We start from the raw sequence: 21,242 nt of genomic DNA, 5'->3' as shown, positions 1-21,242 counted from the left end.
TGTAGAACAATAGAGGTCTTTGCTGTGGTTAGGATAGAATACTAAGCTTAGGAATTTAGTAAAATACTTCAGGGAATTAGGCACCACTGGCTCAGTCTCCATTAGGACATTTGAAAATGTGATCTGATAAATTACTTAGTAGTAGCTGTCGAGACTGAACAATCTATGTATTACTGTGAAAGAATTTCAAAAATTCAAGCTTCAAAACAATTAAAGTATCAAACAAAGGCTGCCATGATGGCTAGTTGCATTTAAAGTGAACAGCGGAGTTTTGTAGACCAGGAAAGATCCTAGTTGGACTCTTGCTCTATGATGTTTGTTCAGGTGGGCAGGGAGAGTGGCACTTCAATTGACCTCACAGCCAAGGTTCCAATTTATCATCTGTAACCTCTGCTGAAAGTTAATGTGAATGGACACATGAGAATGCTATTAAAAGGGGAAATGCATATTTGCATTCCGTAATTGCTCCTATTTAGATTTCAGTGTTAAACATAATGGGCTGGATTTTACAGCCAGCGAATAGGCGCAGTGGCCAGATGTGGAAGTGGGTGTATTTTCCACTCTCGCCCGGTCCAGTTGCCCCATAATGACTTAATGCCCACTGGGATGTTAATTCCCTTGAGGCAAGGCTTTCGTGCTCATCCAACTTCATCAGGAAGTCCGGCTGCCAAGAGCGGCCAGCCAGTCAGATGGCTGGCCGTTCTCTGGACCCAGCAGTGGCACCAGGAGCGATGGCTGCTGCTGGGACTGCGTCCAGTTCCAAATAATGTTTAACCTGGAGCCAGATGCAAGATAAGGGGTGGGGGTGGAGGGCATCGCTGGAGCTAGGCGGGCACTCCCTTGGGGGGAATGGGGAAAGGAGATTGGGGGCTGAGGCGGACAGGGTGAAGGTGAAATGTGGGTGAAAACAGGGGGTCTGTAAAGTTTGGGTTTGCCACCCAAAGCCTGAGCAGTGTTACCTGCCAGGTTTCTGACCCATCTCTGGCCCTCGCATGCCACCTGAAAAATTGCTACCAGGGCAGGGTGAGGCTCGTGGGCAGGTCACCTGATGCCTCCCCTGCTATGTGTAATATTGTGTCAGGGCAGGCAAGTAGGCAGCAGGCTCGGCGCCCACGGCATTTTACAGGCTCCCTGTCTGCAAACCTGCCGCTGGTGGGCTGTAAAATTCTGCCCAATGAGAATGTACATGGGGTAAAAGTCCCAATCACACTATGATATAAAAAAGTCAATCCAATAAAAGTCTGTCTATCTGTCTGCCTTCCATCCGTCCTCATTCCAAGGTATGGTTGTATATGAATAATATTCCCCCACTGGTTTCTATTCTCCACTGCCCTCATCGCCTGTCCCATAGAGAGGCCAGTCCACATTCTGATATTATCCATCCATGCTATCTTCGGTCCTCCTTCTGCATATTTTCCAGATTTCTTGCCTTGTATTATTTCTTTTCCCAAACGTTCGCCTCCTGTTCATATCACGTGTCCAAAGTATGTGAGCTTCCCTGATATCACTGTCTCAAACAAGCTCCTCTTAACACCAGCTTTCTCATGCACCCACTCACCTGTCTGCATGGCCATCCATGACACACGTAATATCCGTCTGAGTCCTTTCATTTCAAATGCTCTTTTTCAAGCTTCTTCACTCTTCTTGATGGTCCACAGCCTTACATTGTCACTGGCCACACAAGGGCTTTCAGAAGGTGAATTTCTCTTGTAGTCAAGATACTGTGGGCTTCTCCATATCCTTTTAAGTGAGTTCACAATGCCATGACCCTTGTTAAGTCTTGCCCGAATTTCTTTTGCAGCCTCTGCATTTTCCCTGATGAGTGACCCAAGGTAGCAGAAGGTATCAGCCTATTCAAGCTGAACTCCGTTAAACAAAATCTTGCAGGTCTTTTCACCCATCCCCATCACCTTGGTCTTGTTGACATTGAGCAGGTGACTGTATTTCTGGGTAACTTGACCAAAACAATCCACCAACTCCTGCAGCTCCTCCACTGAGTTTACGAGCAGAATAAAAATATCTTTCATAATATTCGAAAGACCTAATTTCAGGCAGTAATTATTTAAGATATTTCAAGGACATTTTTTGTATGATTTGTGTAGGAATGATGGATGAGAAAAACCATTCACATTTCATAGTCACATTAAAATATAACCATTTATCAACCTGCAGCATTTAACAGTACTTTTTAACAGATGTAAAACACCATTGATATATTCACTAAATCATTAAAAAATATAGTCTTGTGAGGTCAAACATTTTTGGGAGCTGATCCAAATTGATATAAGTAACACTGAATGAGAAATTCCCCTCACATTTATTAGAAAGGAACGTGAGAATGTGAAAATACAAGCTATATTCTGGGTTTGATGCTGAGACTCATCCAGCATGATTTTCCCATGTAGTGACTCATTCCAATCACAAAGTACTCACCTAACTGTGAAGCGTTTTCGGACAGGCTGAGACCACAAGATAAGCTCAGAGAGGGCGTGAGATAGGAGAGAAAACTAGAGAAAGGGCAAGGGCAGGTGGGAATCTTGAGAAGTTTGGCAAGTGGAACGGTGATGTGGCAGAGGCAGCTGAACAGTTGGACTCAAGCTTAGAAATCCATGAGCTCCTCACATTTATATGAAAGGAATATCGAAAGCTCTGCTGTGCAGCTGTATATTGGCATAGCGCATCTCAGATGTCCAGAAGTGCTTCACAAATCAATTTACTTTGAAGTTCATCCACTGTCACTACAAAGGTGGATTAAGCAACTTTCTTGTACACTGCAAGATTTTACAAACAGCATAGCATGGATTTAATCTGTTTTTTGGCATTGTTGACTGAGGGAACATTGTTGGCAGGGCTCAGGTACTATTCCCTGTCTACTTTGACAAGTGCATGAGGTATTAACATAAACCTGAGCAGGCAGACAGTGCATCTGTTTAAGTCTAGCCTCATAGTACTTTTGTGAGCTGTGTTGCATTGCTTTTATTTGCAAAACTGCTTCCAAATGTAGAATATCCCTCTCACCACTCCCCATCCATCTCCACAACTACCCTACCAATACATTCAAAACTGATGGCAATGCTTCAAGATAATGCTGCCCACAAGTATGGTACTACAGCTCTGCAAGTATTTGCTTTCTGTAGTGCCTGAAACTCCTTATTGCCATTAGGGTTCAAATAGTACAATAATCCATCAACACTTCAACCTGGTAACCTTAAACTGCTGCATCTCAGTTTTTTCCAAGTTTGCAACACTCTAAATTTCCATATGGAATAATGAAATGTTTATAAAATATCAGTCAGAATTCTCTTTGGATATGATTTTGAGAGATTACTTCTGCACTGTTTTTATTGCATAACTTTTGAAGGGGTGATGAAGGGGGTGATGAAGAGCCTGATGGAGCTGCACAATTATAAAAGTGTTGTCATCTATAAAATTCAAAGAACAAAACCTGAACCTCTTAATAGACTTTTTTTCTGCTTAATGCTATCTCTGTCTATGGTGAAGATTTTAATGCGTATTTTATAAAACCCCAGAAAGTCAAAGTGGAGGTTATTTTTGGGTCTCTGTTTTATTTGTTATTTAGGATTGTCCTAGGCTGATTGCTGTGGAAATTGAAGAAGTAAATCATATTTTCAATGGCATAGAGTTACATTGCATCCTGGAGATGTTCGTACCCCTGTGAGAACTTTAAGTCACCTTGTCTGAAACTACACTGATGGGATTAAAATGGGATTGGGATGCTACCCTGCATCTTCAGGAACATTTTTATTAGGACACTAACAAAACAGTGTTCCCTTCTTAATCAAAACGTTGAATGCGTCATGGAAATAAACTAAGGCAAGGATGTAAAAGTACTTCCAAAAATGAAATGGGGCAGTATTAGGCAATAAAAGATTTGACATTTACCATTTATATCATTAAAATCAGTGCTTTTCCTCATCTGACTCCTACAGATTCATGTTGGCTGATTCTCCTGCAGTTAAAAATATCTCTTACGTTGCTAAGTACACCTTGGTAACGGCAGAATGTTTGAACAATATGTCAAACAAAATTGAATCTATCATTTCTATAACTTCTCACACTATTGAATGGCCATCTTCAGTGAATTCAGTGCTGACTGTTAGCAGTGGCTCTGCTGCTTTTTTTCTACTTATCAGGCCGGCACTAAACCCAAGCCCTTTGATGTCCTGAATTAACAACAACTGCAACTTACATTTCCGTGATGTTTATCACAAACAAGGGAGTGCTTCAGTGTGTGTATTACAAGGCCTTGATCAATTTGTCATTAAACCTGCTTCCATTTCTGACTGCCCTGTTGGCGCACCAAACCTCAGTGCCTCTGGCTCATTTCAAATTCTAACTCGTAACATTTTAACTATCTCTATACCACCTGGTTCTGCTGACAATCTTTGAAATCCATCTGAAACTTGCGCAGAGTTAAAATCAAGTCCAAGTGTCTCCTATCTCTCTATAAAAGAATATCTCGCAATGACTTATGTAAAACCCTGCTTGGCTCTAAAAGGTATATTTCGCAGCACTATTAAAGTTGATGCCAGAGCAGAATGTAGAGTTGGTTGCCAATTTAGAACAATGCGTACTATATTAGCATTCAATAATTTCAGCCCATGTTATGGGACCCAGACAGGAGTTTTGAGAATTTATGCTCTCAGCTGTACCAATGCACATTGTAAGTTTGGGACTCATGGAGCACAATCTTAGGGTGGAATTCTCCCATGTGGTTAGGTCCCATGGCGGAGGCAGGGGTGGGGAGATGTTCCCGATGTGGAGGCCACCGGGAAGTCGCTCTGTATCGCACAACCCTCACCTCATTAATTATGCAGCTGGGGGGGCGGGGGGGTGTTTCTCAACGTTTCACTTGGCGCTCCTCCATCATCTCCAGTCACCATTTTTAAAAGGCGTCTGGACATCAATGACCCACCAGTGAAGAAAGAAGATGGATCTCCAGGAACACGCTGAAGCTGGAAGATGGTCCTCCTGGAAGACACTGAAGCTGGAAGATTCACTTGGTAGACGCTCCCCCAAGCTCACTACTGCATTTCTGAGAGTAAACAGTCGCTGGAGGCCTCCATCCCGAACTCTGGAGGCTGCCTCAGGCCTTCCTCAGGTAAGTGCTGATATGTCCATGCCTTGTTGGCCCAGATGTGTTCTGGACTGGTGTGATTTCCTGCTGGTGGCACAGACAATCGGGGGTGGGGGTGGGCAATTCCGGCCAGGACTTCATCTGCATCCCATCAGTGGGATGCAAATCAGTTTCATGCCGGCCTCTGCCAGGAATTGTGACATGCCATGGCAGCCGGGAGTGGAAGACCCTGCCATCATTTTATGCTGCTGTGAATCCGATTTTTGGACCTCCCGCCACATTGTTTCCCACCCACCCACCATTAAACTCACTGCAGGGTGCATGGTAGAATTCCGCCCTTAGTTTTAGCATGGATAGAGGGATGATTTACAGGTCAGGAATGTGGACAAGTGAGTAGTGGGCCTTCCAGTTGAACTTTCTGGAAGGCATCCAATTAGGAACTTACCTCTGGGATCACTGTCAATTATGGATGGTTGGTAGGATGACAAATCGGGACTCGTGGTTGAGTGTGCAGGACTTAAAGAGACACCAGCAGCCTTCACAGTGGCTGTACAGAGAGTCGTGCTGTGGTGATTGGGAGGAGCTACTTCTGAAGAAAATGGAAGGGACACACGATAGGTCTTCAGCCCCATGGAGTTGGGAAAGTCTCTTGCAGGAATTGTCAGCAATTTCCTTATGAAGAATTATATAATTAATCTTAGCCTCAGTGACCTGCTCCTGTTGTTGTAAGCCTCTGCCTATATCTGACCTCAGGCTTGCACACTTTGCTTCTTTATAGTACAAAATGCATGTCATTTTCAGGCCTCAGTGACTTCCTGCTATGTACTCGCCTCCTTTAAGCTGCTGTGTTCCAAATGCTGTGTGTGACCCAAATGCTGTGTGTGTGACTGCTGTTGGTAAATAGCCATTACAGATACAAATTTCCCTCAATTGCCTCCTTAAATACTACAATTTCCTTCCTGCTACGCTGGTTGCCAACAAGACTCCCAACCTGTCCCGGTAAAGATGGAAGGGGACTGAAAGACGTTAGGATACCAGGATTCCCATTTCCAAATGTTTTTGGAAAATTATGGTTAGTGCCTCCACGATCTCCTTTCCACCACCCCTTTCACTGTTCTGAGATGTGTACAATATGGTGGTGGGTCTTCTAATGTTAGTCCCATTAGTTCTTCTAATACAATTTTCTTTTGAATATTTGTCTTTTTGTGGCTGTTCAACCTGCTCCTGAGACCTATACAAACGGAGGAAAAATGTTCATTAAGCATCTGTCTCTGGTAGCTTATGAAGGCCTGTCTCCTTGCTCCACATCTGATGCAGAGTAGTGCCCCTCAAGCGATGTAACCAATTGCCTCACTCATGGAAAGAGACGCCAATGGACCTTTGTTGACTATGCCTACCGTTCCAGCATATATTCCCCTTCTTCATTCCCTTTTTAACTATTGTTTGTAGTCCTTAGGGCACTGAGGACAATTGTAGTATTCCGCCTAGGAGCTTATATTATTCTTGGTGAGGAAATAGCTGGCAATTCCTGCAGGAGACTTTCACAACTCTATGGGGCTGAAGACCTTCCATGTGTCCCTTCCATTTTCTTCAGAAGTAGCTGCTCCCAGTCACCGTAGCCACTGTGAAGACTGCAGTATCCCTTTCAATTCTGTCTAAGCCAGTTGGAATCAACTAACTCTATATTGGGATGAGATTTTTGGCTGTCTGGTCGGTGTGGCTTGGCATTACACTGGATGGTGCCTTTAACCACTGGCTCAACTGGGGATTTACACTGATTTAAATTTAATTATAGTGTAACAAATAATCTCAGTTGAATTTTTAGGTCCAAAGTTGCATATTGCAGTTTACAGAGTCAATGAGATATTGTGCTTCTTGTGATTCCAAAGAACACCTGGCCACAATTAAATACAGGAAAGATGTTATATTACCTTCAATGAAAGAACTAACCAAATTCTAATTTAAAAAAACAGAAGCACTGTACTTTCACATGTAAATTGCAGTTTCATTGCACGTTGCAATTAAATTTGAAGGCTATGATTCAGGTTGACAGGAAGGCTAACATGATAAAAATCACCTTCAGGCAGTTAGGTTGCTTGAAGTACTGTTTATAATTGTAAGTGAACTGAATGCTAACGTCTGTCACAAATAATAAAAGTAAACTATGATGAGTCAGAATATAAAACCATATCTCCTTCTGTGAATTATTAACCCCACACTTAGCTACTCATATGTTTGATACTTACTGTGGAGAAATATTGTACTATTATATTCTTTCAAGGTTCTTATAGTGTTGTACAAGTTACACCTTCATGCAAAGTTTTATATTCTCTATAAGGGTGCAACTTACATCTTTTATTTGCTTTTGGGGAGGTGAGTGCTGCTGGCAACACCAGCATTTATTGTCCATCCCTAATTGCTCCCAAGCAGGGAGTGGTGAGCTGCCTACAACTGAGTGGCTTTCTAGGGCCATTTCAGGGGACAGTTAAGTGTCAACCATATCGCTGTAGCCCTCTGTAGTCACATGTAGGCCAGACTGGGTAAGGACAGTAGATTTCGTCCCTGAAGGACATTAGTGAACCGGATGGGTTTTAAGGTCAAAATAACACAACACAAAAACAAGATACACAAAACAAAAGCAAAATGCATAAAAGAAAAATACAAGATGCTGAATCTTGCTTAAATACTCAGCTGGTCTGGCAGCACCTGTGGAGAGTGAAATGGAGCTAATGTTTCAGCTTTGTGGCTTTTCATCAGAATGGTCTTTATAACAATCTGGTAGTTTCATGATCATTATTAATGAGAGTAGTAAATCTCTGGAGCAATAGCCTGGGCTTCTGGATACAGTCCAGTAACATTACCACTACACTAATGTCTGCCTGATCTTACTGTGACAAATGAAGTGAGCTTATTCGGTGGTAAAAGTAATGGTTAGCTTAAATACAGATTCATGTTTGTGCATTGTTGCTGACACTTCCAAAAATTCCTCCTAAAACCAAACCAGATTAACATAATTCAGTGCACAGACTCTGGGATCATTGTTTCTTTGCCTTGTTGAGAGCTTATTAAGTATCAGTTGAAGGCAGACCCGCAAATATCACCGTACTTGCCTTTCAGGCCAAATCTTGTTGATGGTTTCCACTATAAGGTGTTGAGGCATTGGGAAGAGTCAGTGGCAGAGGGGCAGAGTAGGTTTAAAGGTAACTTAGCTGTTTCAGGTCACACGGCATTAGAAATGCTGTAAAAAGTGCCACTTTATTGGATATATTGGAGAAGGAAATGAGGACGAGTAGCACCCAATAAGTAGGAAATTCGGAGGAGACCCCAACAGAATTCAGTTACCATCGGTTATATCAATAACCTTTGAGCTATCATCCTCCATTTAGAGACATCATTCAAGGAGCAACATGTGAAGAAACCAAAGCAGAGTGGGGAAGCCATGAGTAGGCAAGCCATGAGTAGGCTGTTGTATCCCTTGCAACCATACCCACAACCACAGAATAATATCAAACAGCTATGAATAATAGATTGGTGAATACATTAAAATCATTCAGCAGCAACAGGAGATTCTAATGATGTAGTTCTGATGGTACATACATGATTAACTGCAACCTTGTAACCTTACATCTCTGTGCTTGTGCAACTTTTCATGGAAATCATCAGTTAATGGTATGTGACCATCCCAAGGTCATTAATGGTGAGTTACAGAGGGTGACCACAACACGCATATTTTAAGGCCATTTTGAGTTGCCCACTTATTTCCTTCAAAATTATTCCAGGATTGTTAACTCCTCCGAGGTATAAGGTTATTCACTTCAGTTGAGAATTATGGCATTGCTGTGCAATTTTCCACCAGCTCCAACAAATTGCTTACAACAAGCACATTTAAGATGACAGGGGCGTCATTCAGAAGACAGTTAGTGCACTCAAATGCTCCCAGAGAACATTAGAACAATCACATTGCTGTACAAAATAATAATTGGAAGAAGTATATCCATATTCCTGGAAGATGAACAGTGACAAGCTATGCTCAGCAAGAAGAAGAGGAGCCCAAGGTGTAGTTTGAGGAAGAGGAAAAAGGTGATAACGAAAGCGCAACTGTTACTGTATGAAAGAGTATTGTTTCACTCAACAGTACTGTTCTCAAGGCATCAAGGAACTGATGTGTGCGTTCATGGTTCTGACATATCCTTCATTTTACAGTTAACTGAGAATCTTGAAGCATGAAGTAACTCACTGGGGCCTACATCAATGCTATGGCTTTGCTCAGCAACGTCCAGTCCTCCCTCAGTCACCATCCTTGTTCTTTTTCATAGCTGTGAGAAGGAAATTACCTTCTGCTTCCTGATCCATTTGTCTCTGGGCAGGTATGAGCTTCAGGTGGTGATCATACGGAGTATGGTGATGAGACTTTCCTGACTGTGAGTCCTATGTACACTTCTTCCAGATCTACCATTGAGTCCAGAGCCTTTTACCAGTCTCCTCAATACTGATCTCTTCAAACATGCTGTTGGTCAATTCTTCTATTAGTTGGATGTGTACAATATGCCTCAGCATATTTGTTATTTTAAAGGCGCTATATAAATGCATGTTGCTGTGCTGATTAACTATGGTAGTACAACAGCATTATATATACTTTTCAATTGACTACTCAGTTGTTTTCACTGTGCACCCTAATGGGCTTGAGTTTCTTCGGGTATAGTTGTGAATTTGTGCCGGTGTGTTTAAGAAAAAAGGGCAAATGTTTTAACTCGCAGTTAATACAACACCTGGTTCTTGAGTAGTGCCACTCCTGAGGAAAGGCACAGGAGAAGCTCAGTTACAAAGTGAAAAAAATGGAGATCACAGCACCTCTGCATGGCTTTTCATTTTTACCCTGTTTCTTTTAATTTTATATGAAATCTTTTATATGTTTATGGCCTGGATTTTCATCCTCGAGGTGGGTAGCGGAAGTTGGGAAATTTCCTGGCTGCACCCGGTGGGTTGGAGTCAGGCCAGCCTGGGAGGAAGCTTGGAGGTCGCCGCTAGGAGTACCCGCTGGGCACGGAGGTGAGCTGTTTAAAAGGCCTGCCTCAGTGCTATGGGATTTTGGCCCAGTTAAAATAAAAACTAAAAATTAAAATAAAAAATAAAATAAAGGCCCTCCAGCCCTTACTCCCTCACCCTCCAAACACACCCCATGCACTATTCATACCCCCTCATGCCCCTTATGCCAAGCTCTGCCCTTCTACCAACCGCCCCCCCCCATGGCTCCTTTTGCCAAGTTCTGCCCTTCCACACACCACCCCCCACACCCCCCCACCCCATGGCCCTTCATGCCCCAGGCCAAGCCATGGTACTTCCATGCCCATTGACCTACTATGCGCTGTCTAGAACCAATGAATCCTGTCGTGACAGTAGGGAGTGTTGAAAAAACTTTGAAAAAAAAGTAATTCATTTATAACTTTCCCCTATGTTAAAAAAATGTAATTTCACTACAAGCAAATAAAAATGTCAATCAGCCAGACCCTCTAAGGTATCAGTAACAAAAACCACAAACCCTTGAAACCACCTAAGTTATGTTTTAGTATTCTAAAGGTTGCATGGGCTCTCGGCCAAGCATACATAATGAGGCTTGGCTGAGTGCCCAGACTTTCATTAAACTTGTTGAAACAGCTGCACCACAGGGAAAACATTGTTTGATTGACAGCTCAGGCTCTCTGATCTCTGCTGTCAATTTCACAATGTTTGTTTACAGACCAGGGTTCAGGACTCCTCTGAGGAGCCATGAACCAGGACTCTTTAAAAACCTAGCCCAACTCCATGAAGATTGAGGAGTAGGACATGCCCATCTCTGCAATGCAGTCAGCCAGGTTGGGAATGTCTGACAGCCTAGGAATGGGGTCGAGAATTCTGGAAATCGGGACCCACCTGCCATTTTTAAAAGCTTCCCAAGTCACCTGACTCAGTGAAAATCCAGGCCTATGCCTTTCTCTTTGTATGAACCTGAATATTTTCTGCATCATTACATGTGTTCTTTAACTGCTCTACTGATGACCTCATTTTGTACCCTCTGATGCAGGTGTCCCACTGAAACCCAGAAAGGAGCTAAGTTTTACAGAGCTACAAACTGGAAACTTGGAGATCAAATGGTCATCAAAGTTCAACATTTCTGTTGAACCAGTTATCTATGTGGTGCAGCGAAGATGGAACTATGGCATCCATCCTAGTGAAGATGATGCTTCCAACTGGCAAACTGTAGCACAGGTCAGTCGCAAAAAGCAAACTCATTGTTCATTTTTTTCAAATTACGCTCAAGCAACAAACGCCGCTTGAAAAGTTCAGTTCACCAAGCGTCCGCAGCATTTTGGGTGAGCATGTTCCAGATTTCCACTTCTCTATATTTGAAAAAAATGTCTCAAGATTTCACTCCAAAATGGCATAGATCTCATTTCGAGATTACGCCCCCTTATTATAGATTCCCCCACCACAGGAAATGGTTTCTCTGTATCTACCCTAACAAATCCCTAAATCATTTTGAAAACTCGATTAGATCTCTCATCAACTGTCTAAACTCAAGTGAATACAAGCCAAGTTTATGCAACTGGTTCTCATAATAGAACTTTTTAAAACCTGTCATCATTCTAATTAATCTGTGCTGTGCCCCTTTTAGCTGTCAGTCATGGTTGATAGCAAACTTGCCTCTGAGTCAGAAGGTTGTGGGTTCAAGTACCACTTCAAGACTTGAGCACAAAAATCCGGGCTGATGCCCCAGTGCAGTACTGAGGGAGTGCTACATGTCGGGAGGTGCTGGCTTTCGGCTGAGACTTTTAAACTGTCTTCTCAGGTGGATATAAAAGATCCCAAGGCACTATTTTGAAGAAGCGCAGGGGAGTTGATAAGAAAAGCTTGCATTTATATCACACTTGTCACGACCATTTGATTTTTCAAAGCCAGTGAGGTACTTTTTGAGGTGTAGTCACTGGGCGGGATTTTCCGCACCCGCTGCAAGTCAATGGACTTGTGGCTGGGGCGCCGCCTCGCCCATGGTGGGTCCCACCCACGACAGGGCCGGAAAATCCTGGCCACTGTAGGAAACATAGCACTCAATTTGTGCACAGTAAACTCCAACAAACAGCAGTGTGATAATGTGGGATAAATATTGGCCAGGACACCATGGATAACTATCCTGCTCTTCTTCAAAATAGTGCCATGAGACCTTTACTATCCATCCCCAAGCAGGCAGTTTAAAAACTCATCCCAAAGGCAGCACTTCCAACAGCGTAGCGCTCCCTCAGTACTGTGCTGGAATGTCAGCCTTGATTTTTGTGCTTAAGCCCTGAGCCGGAATTTTCCAACTCCACCTGCCGGTGGTATCTTCCGGTCCCGCCGAAGTCAATGGACTTTTGGCTGGCTCGCCACATCCACCACGGGGAACCTGCCACGTTGGGGCTGGAAGATTCCCGCCCTGGAGTGGGATTTGAACCTGGAGACTCAGAGGTAAGAGTACTATCAACTGAGCCACGACTGACACTGATCTGTCGTGTCCTGGCCAATATTTATTCCTGAATGAGCATCACAAAACCATTGTCACATAGCTGTTTGTGAGAGTTTGCTGAGTGCATATTGGCTGCTGTGTTTCCTACATTACAGCAGTGACTTCACTTACTTCATTGGCTAGAAAGTGCTTGAAAGGCTTATATAAATGCAAATATTTTCTTCAAGGACAATATATATTTCCTGAAGTTTGGTGAATGTAAAACTGAACAATACCTCAGATGTGGGTCTCACCAAGGCTCCATACAACTGAAGCATCACTTCATAAATTCCTCATGTTTGACATCCAACTCCTTGAGATAAAGTTCAACATTTCATTTATACTTTATATACCTGTACACAAGCTTGAAGTCCGCCTTGGTTAAATAATACAATACTCATGTAAAATCATGTTTCTCTTGCCTGATTTAACCCAGCCACAAGCAGGACAAAACTATAAGCATGTGCCTAGCTCAGGGCTTTGCAACTTGCGGCTCATTTCATTTTAGTTGCGGCTCACAGCCTTCTCCAGTTAGAACGCATTAACATGAACAAGGGCTGAAAAAATTAAGTCAAGGAAGTAAAATCTGTGGGCGGGATTTTCTGCTGGGATCGTCTGGCCTGCTGAAAGCCAATGGGCCTTTGGCTGGGCCACTGAATCTTCCACAGAGGGTCCCACCACCACAGGGCTGGAAAATCCCGGCCTGTGTTTTTATTGTGGAGATAAAAGGCTAATTGTTGTACTGCACTTTACTGTTTCAAATGATTATGTCATAAACGCTTTAATCACAAAAAATGGTTCATCTTCAAGGACTAAGAACATTCTGGAAGAAATTGTGTTTTTTGTAAGAGACTGCCCCTTAAAGGGTTAATGCAAGGACTCTGGTTGCTGCTGTTCCTGGAAAAGGCAGCATTTTACAAGAAAAGGTAATTGAGCAATTTTAAAGAAGCTGGAAACCTCTTGACCCAGGTGGACTGTTTACAAAAGGGTCACACGGTGGTTTATGGCTTTGGAAAAAAAAATGCTTTGGAAAACTGTGTTTAAAAGCTGGTCGGGCTTTGCTTTGGGGGAAACAAGAAGGATCAACTGCTTGGGTAAAGCAGACAGCAGCTCCTGAAGCTCCTGACCTAGTGCAAAGTAAAAAGTGAATGGAAGCTGCTGCAAAGTCACTCTACGTTCTGAAGTCAACTGACAGCAAGTTTTCCTCGAAGTCTGCCTGAAAAGTAGTGCAAGAGTCATCAATTGTTTCGCAGACCAGTGCTGAGAGACCAACCGTATACCTGAAAATCATTTCAAGGACTCCACCATTATGTGTGTGTGTGTGTGTGTGTGTGTGTGTGTGTGTGTGTCTGTTAGGGACTTGGAAAGAGAAGTTACATTAATATTTCATACTGTATGTTAATAAGCTTTGCCTTTCTACTTGACAAGTCTGGTTTTATCGTGCTTTATTGAAGAAACCTGGGCATTGCATGGTCATTCTGAGATTCATAGGTAAAGGACATAGTTGGCCATATAGCTAGCTGGCAAAATCATTTAACTACATGTTGTAATCCATGGAGCAATGGAACTAGAGATAGACAGTGCACGTCCCCCATCCCGGTCATAACAATTATTTTACCAGAGAGCATCATTGTGCTCTAAATAAACCTGTTTGAGTGCTATAGGTACACCATGGTTATAGATTATGTCTTTGGTTTGTGGAGCAGGATTTATAGTTGCAACCATTACTTTTTCTAATATAGCTGAGATGATAAGCCACTCTGAATGTACTATTAAAGATATTTATTTATCAAGAGAATTAATAGTCGAAAAAATTCTTAATTTGACGCATCTTAAGTTAAAGTTGTTTTAAAGATTAGTGACAAAATTATAGGAACCAGATATGACTCAACAAAGCTCCTTAGACAGTACCTTCCAAATCCATGACCAATGCCATCTAGAAGGACAAGGGCAGCAGATAGATAGGAACACCACCACCTTCAAGTTCCTCTCCAAGCCACTCACTATCGTGACTTGGAAATATATCGCCATTCCTTCACTGTCGCTGGGTCAAAATCCTGGAACTCCTTTCCTAACAGCACTGTGGGTGTACCTACACCACATGGACTGCAGCGGCTCAAGATGGTGGCTCACCACCGCCTTCTCAAAGGCAATTAGGGATGGAAACAAATGCTGGCCCAGCCAGCGAAGCCCACATCCTGTGAAAGAATAACAAAAAATGTCAAAAATGTGATAATTCAGGGTTAGGTCTATTTTAATTTCAATTATTTTCTATTGATATATAAATTCAACATATATTTTAAATCAAGTTATAAATTATATATTCTACCAGAGACGTTTGGCAATTTGCCAAGTATTTGGTTAAGAAATGCTGAATTTTCATTTTGTGGCTCCCAATCATTTTTATTTTAGGAAATTTTTTAAAAACAGGGTCAGGTAAAAAAGGTTTGCTAACCCTTACCCTAGCTGCAATGTTTCCTTAAATGGTATTGAGGGAAATGCCAGCTCTATGCAACTTGACTCTGTAACACAGGGACGGGATTTTGCCATGCCAGACGTCGTAAACGTTCCACATATGTGCTCTCTCCTTCTCCTGTTTCTAAGTGCCACCAGTGTAGCTTTTCACTGATGAAACCCACCATCAGTTGACAATGCTGCAGCTATGGGCTGGCTATAAAAGAGCCTCCTGGGCAAACAGGGAGGCTCTGAATCGTGGCCACAACTTTCCAGCCCAACTCCATTGTTGTTAGCATAAGACTTGGGAACACAAAGATGGCACGGGTGTTTTCCAAATTTTAATTTCACTTGTAAATATTTCACATTACATTGATTTCACTTTATACGTGTGTGCATCATTGTTATTTGTTGAGAGTAGCTCAGTCAGAGAGCTAAATGTACTGGCATGCCTCATGGTTGTCACACATTGCTGGTTACAGGCGAGTTAGTTGAGTTTTTTTGTTCACCCTTTATTAAATGCTCATGTTAGTGTCCAGTGTCACACTCGCCACTCTGTGGGACATGGCTGAACTTGTTGGCTCAGCTAGCTCTCCCTTCCATGCATTATAAAAGACATTGTCCGAGAGCAATCTCAGTGGAGGTAATTGAAATGTTGTTGTTGAACTCAAAAGTCCTGTAAGGACTCTGCCAACCAACACTCGGAGGTGGGTACACACTTGGACAGCCCTGATACCTCCCTTTAGGCCCCTCATTTTCTTACCTTGACTGACTGCCTTCACCACACCCAGGATGCCAGGCCCTTCCCACTTCACTCCTCCATGGCCCCGTCCCCATCCTCTGTCCACTCTTCTGTGCCTCCGACCCCACTCCACAACCCCCCCCTCAGCACTGACTCAACCTTGCCAGCCGCCACGCAAGCTGCCATTCTCCTGCTCTCCTCCCCTCTGCTGCAGAGTTAAGCAAGGAAAACCGCTGACCTTACACACAAATGCACAAAGCTGGCAGGTGCATGGCACCTTTAAATGAGATGTGAACTGGATGCCACGAGATTCCCATGCACCGCTGACTTTATCCTGAGGGTAGGACTTTATTAAAAAAAGGGGTTGTCACTAATGATGTATTCATGGCATGCAAATGCATTACAAGAATGAACCCTCCTCAGACCAGCATAATGGTTGACAGGCTGCAAGCACACCACTGACTTTATCTCTGCACTTCAACCCGCCGTTGGGAAATCTAAATTTCGGACCCCGTCTAATTAAGTCACGTGTTAAGCATGCCATGTTTCCCGCTCTTGTGGGCTCCGCAAAACTCCCTCCATGGTATCTGTGCAGGTACCAAAGCTGTTACTTCATTGAATCTGTAACTTCCTGACTTTCTGTCCCAAAATGTTTCGAGCTGCATTATATATGTTAACGAAGTGGGTGTCAGTTATTCGGGTATTTTGTCCTGTTTGAGGCCCATTTATCTCTGGATCTCCCTTCCCCTCCTCCCCCCAAAATAATACATTTTAATCGACAGCCCACAAAACAAAAAAAAAGTCAGCCTTGTTATTAATAAGATATAAGAGCCCTGGTTCTACATAACCTCGTGGCTTCTCGCCTTTGGGTTTTTTTAATGGAAGGAAGGGGGATTGTTGCTGCCTGTTTATCCATGACTATTTGTTATTTGTTTACTCCTTGCAAACACACTAATGAGTGATTGCCACATGATTTCTCTTACTGCTGGTACATTGACCAAGTTCAGAACTGGTTAACCTGTGTGTTTTGTTGTGATTTTTTTCTGATTGTCCCTGGTTTACCAGTTTCTAGCTGGAGTACTATTTCAGTCAGAGCTACAAACAGATGCTCTGCAGCAGTGAATACATTATTCAACTGACTTTGAGATGGAGCACTTTTTCACAGGCTTTTGGGGATCAGCAAACTGTGTTAAGCTAAAAGGTCATGAAAAACAATTAGGAGCCAGCCAATTGGAAGGTGTCCTATATACCTCGACATGCAGTTTAATGACTGTAATCAGTTTACCGATTCTAAACATTCCCAAAGGGATTGTGAATGATTTCTATTTTAAACTGCAGAGTACCATTACATGCAACGATTAATGCTGACACTATATTGACAGTGCAAACAGCATTGCTTACACCTAGTGAACATGTACCAGCAGCCTTTGAGGAATTGCAAATTCTGAGTTTAATAGAATAACACTGTGTTGCAGTGACATATTTGGTGGAATCTTCCGGTCCCACCAGCAGCGGGAAGCTTGGCAGGTGGGGGATCTTAATTTGGCATGAGGCCAAAATTCAGTTTCCTGATGGCGGGATGAGCTTAGCATGGCATGCGTGCTCATTAAAAGGCCACAACGCCAGAATTAAGTTTCCCACCAGGGAGAAATGAGAATGTTCACGTTTACGACTGCACATAAGCAGCGTGCGCCTGGCGAGGTAGACTTCTTCCATGATTAATGGTGAGTCGCTGCTGTATTTTGCTCTTTGGGGAGTGCCTGTAAATGTCAGCCTATGCTTGAGACCGGGTGATGACGGTGCAAGTTGTGTGGAAGATGTCCAAGGAAGGCAGGAAGGGTTAGCGGGGAAAGCTGGAGCAGTGGTCGGGCAAAGGTGGAAGGGAAAGCGCAGGCTGTCCGGGTGCCCTTTAAATATGGCGCCCAGACATTTGACCCCCCCATTTGACAATGGGGACGGCAACTTCCTGCCTGTCGTCATTGTGAGAATCAGCGAGCTCCTCGCGGATGCATATTTAATGAGCTGAACAGCGCATGGTTGCGTGCGGCCAGCCAACCTGCTCACTGCCAGCGGAAACCATTCTGCGCCCACTTCCAAAATTAGACTTCAGAGCGGATGATTCTGGCTATTGTTTCTTTGCTGGCGAATGTTCGCATATATTACCAGCAATCTACTGAGTTAAAAGTGGATCTTTTTAAACAAAATTATTTTCAAGCTGTGGGCCACCTTCCTTTAACTGGGGCCGGCCTAAGTAACTGCTGCTGCTGCTACTGCTTCTGCTTCTGTCCAGCTCTATTCACTAGTTGCCATGGGGTAGAAACACAGAGACAGACGGGTGTGAGCGACAGCTATTCTTCAAACTCTGAAATCAATCAGGAGGGCTGTTACTCTACTGATGCCAGCAAAAATCTAGATCAACACTTTATTTCATTTAGTCTTTCATAGCTTGGCATCATAACGTGATATTTAAAAAAAAACACACAAAGGTTCTCTCAATGGTGCTGTGGTTAAGTACCCTCCCTGAGTACTTGTTCATTTCTGAGATTGTTTATCTCAGTCATGTTGATGCTGAAGACGCTATAATTGATCCAGACGTCCCTGGACTAGGCAGCCAAGGCTTTTGTATTTGATCAATGTCACGTGACACTGAAAAGAGTTTGAACGTTGATTGAGGATAAGGTTGGGCTTGGGGCAATGCCCTTTATTGTCAATAGTCTGCTGACTGTCAATACCAAGCTGGTGATACGATATAGTGGGGTTCTTGGGAGATTCTGAACTCTTGTGGACCTGCACTGCAGTATAAATGCCTTAAATATTGCAAAAAAAAATCACAAGTCTAGTCTATATTGAAGAGTGCTAGAAGTCGGTGTCATTTACTAGACACAACCAATATATGTGGCAAAGTTTAGAAATGATGCCTACAAATATGCTTCATGCACAGATTGATGTATTTCTTGTTGGTATTGATTTGATTCAAATGTAAAAAAAAACATTTCTATGCCACCAGACCACAGAAGAACGAGTTCAGCTGCCTGACATCCGGCCGAGTAGGTGGTATCAGTTTCGAGTTGCTGCCATTAATGTACATGGCACAAGGGGATTCACTGCTCCCAGCAAACACTTCCGCTCCTCAAAAGGTTTGTACAACTCTTTACATGTTACACCAGCCTAGAATTTGGTCAAGGATAAGAACTGCCTTCAACTTTTGTCCCCCTTTTTTAAAAGCCTTGAAACAGGTGGATTTTCCCAGATCTAGTTAAGTGCCGGGAATAACTGTGGTTTCTGTGGTGGGTGTCATTAGTAGTCAAGCCAGAATTAAGCATTCTTTTCAACTCTGCTTATAATCCTCGGTAAATCTACAGTATACAATGAAAAGTACTTGATCCCATTATTTTCTTTATGAACGAGACTGTTAAAAATTAACCTTTAGGCTGCAAAAGTCCAGGAACATTCAAGGGCCTCTGGTCCAACACTTTTAAAAGTTTTCAGTTCATGAACTGTGAAGCTCAAGCAAATATTAGAATTACAATAACGAAACTTGAATATCAATTGTTAACCCTTTACAGTTATTTGAAAATAGCATAAAACGTTTTTAACATTGGCTTTACCTGGCATCGTGTGCAGTTGCTGCTGGAAGGTCTCTTTCTGTGTCAGAAACCTGCCCCCAGTGGGAAGCTGGCTGAAGTTCAATTTTTGTGGGAGCGAATCCTTAATTGATATGGAGAAGGGTTTCCTGACTGATTAAAGCTGCTGGGGGCAGAAATGGAGCAGGTTTCAGGCACCTAAGACTCACTGAGGCAGCTGGTTATCCTGAGGGAGAGAGTTTGTGCTGAAGCCCACCACTGCGCCACAGAGAAGCAAGATGTCAGAGGGGAGCCAGAGGCCCGGCACCCATGAGTGAGAGGTAGGACATCCTCTTCCTGGTGGGTGGCAGGAGGAGGCCACCTCCTCGTGCAGCAGGGGCACCTCTCTGTTCAGCGTCATCTCCCTCTGCCTCCAATTCCTCCTCCTCTCGTACCTCCTGTTCCTGCTCCTCTCTTAATAAGCTGTTCCCCCCCCCCCCCCCCCCCCCCATGGCCTCATTGTCCTCAAGGCACACGCCTCTCTGGAGGGCCATGTTGTATAGAGTGCAGCACACAACCACAATGACTGAGGTCCTTGGAGGAAAACATTGCAGGGCACCATCCATACAACCATAGAAAATTTATGGCCCAGAAAGAGGCCATTCAGCCTATCGTGTCTGCGCCGGCCAAAAAAACACTAGCTGCCCATTCTAATATCATCTTCCAGAACCCGGTCCAGGCACCAAACTCAGTGCCCTCTGAGCCTGTCAGGCCTCACCAGTTGTGAATCTGATGTGTTGGAGAGTCTTAGTGAAGAGGACATTTGTCACCTGGGTGATGCATCGCTGTGCAGCTGCCTGTGAGATGCCTCAGAGGTCTGCACTGACGGGGACACAGAAAGCTGCGACCATTTGCTGAACAAGTCACGGACTCCTTTAACACTGGTTCTCAGTCATCTCCAGGTATCCATCCCTGCCTGTTGATTCTGAGCTCTGGGCAGTGTCTTCTTCTCCTTCATGCCCCTCATCCCTCTCCCCTGGTCTCCTGATGCCTGGTGCTCTGCCCTTCCTTTGCAGGCTGCTGCTGCTCATCCCCCTGGCCTGAATCTCTGAGGGTGCAGGACTCATTTTCAGCTGTAGCTGTCTCAATGCTCAGGCAGAGTCCAGGCAGCCATGCCCACTCCTCCAATGCCCTCACGATGCCAGGAAGGTGATGACCCCCCTGAACTGGCAGAGCTCTAAATGCTGGCTCCTCCTCTTTTTAAACTTTTCCCACCTCCATGACTCACCCCTGGCCTTGCCCTCGCCTGCCAGCAGCTGGTCCAATTCAGACAGCTGCTGTAACACTGGCTGCCCCCTGGGAAAATTCACGAAGGCTGCAGAGTCAGCTTTTCTCACAAGCCCCTTAACAACTTTATAATCGGCTTGTTTAGGAGCATGGACGGGTTTGGAGGCCCGCACTGCCCCCTCCCCCACCCTTGGGAATTTCGCTGACAGTGGACATGGAGATGGGATGTCTGGCTGCACGGTGTGGCTGCCATTTTGACAAGCTGCCCGTTTCTGTTCCAGTTCAAATTAGGGCACGAAAATTCGGCCCTTGGTGTAACAGGTGGAAAAATATTCCATGCGTAGTGTTAATATCCCTGCCTTGGTAAGCATGAAATTCATCCCAAATAAAGGGATGCTTTCAACTGAGTTGAACTTACATTACTGGGAGGGGAAATGCTCAGAATTATTGTTTTTGTTGAATATCCTTATTCTGGACTTCACTGCACATGTCAAGGTAAAAATAAAATTTTACAGTGTATTAAAATATTGTGTAATGAAATATATAAGTCAGAGTGATACAAATCAAAGAAAGAGGCAGGGG

At 43.7% G+C, this 21,242-nt stretch overlaps 1 protein-coding gene across 1 annotated transcript in view; it reads left to right on the top strand.

Annotated features, from left to right (window-relative positions):
* The window catches only part of LOC121284482 (anosmin-1), a 187,154-nt gene that overhangs the window by 118,524 nt on the left and 47,388 nt on the right, over positions 1-21,242 (top strand). The window contains exons 5-6 of the mRNA XM_041200001.1: positions 11,160-11,344; positions 18,818-18,947. Of these exons, the coding sequence (XP_041055935.1) occupies positions 11,160-11,344; positions 18,818-18,947 (315 nt within the window). The remainder of the gene's footprint in view (positions 1-11,159; positions 11,345-18,817; positions 18,948-21,242) is intronic.

The sequence above is a fragment of the Carcharodon carcharias genome, chromosome 11, assembly GCF_017639515.1.
Source record: "Carcharodon carcharias isolate sCarCar2 chromosome 11, sCarCar2.pri, whole genome shotgun sequence".
NCBI lineage: Eukaryota > Metazoa > Chordata > Chondrichthyes > Lamniformes > Lamnidae > Carcharodon > Carcharodon carcharias.
The sequence above is the reverse complement of the archived record's forward strand: the minus strand, read 5'-3'. Positions and strand labels throughout refer to the sequence as shown.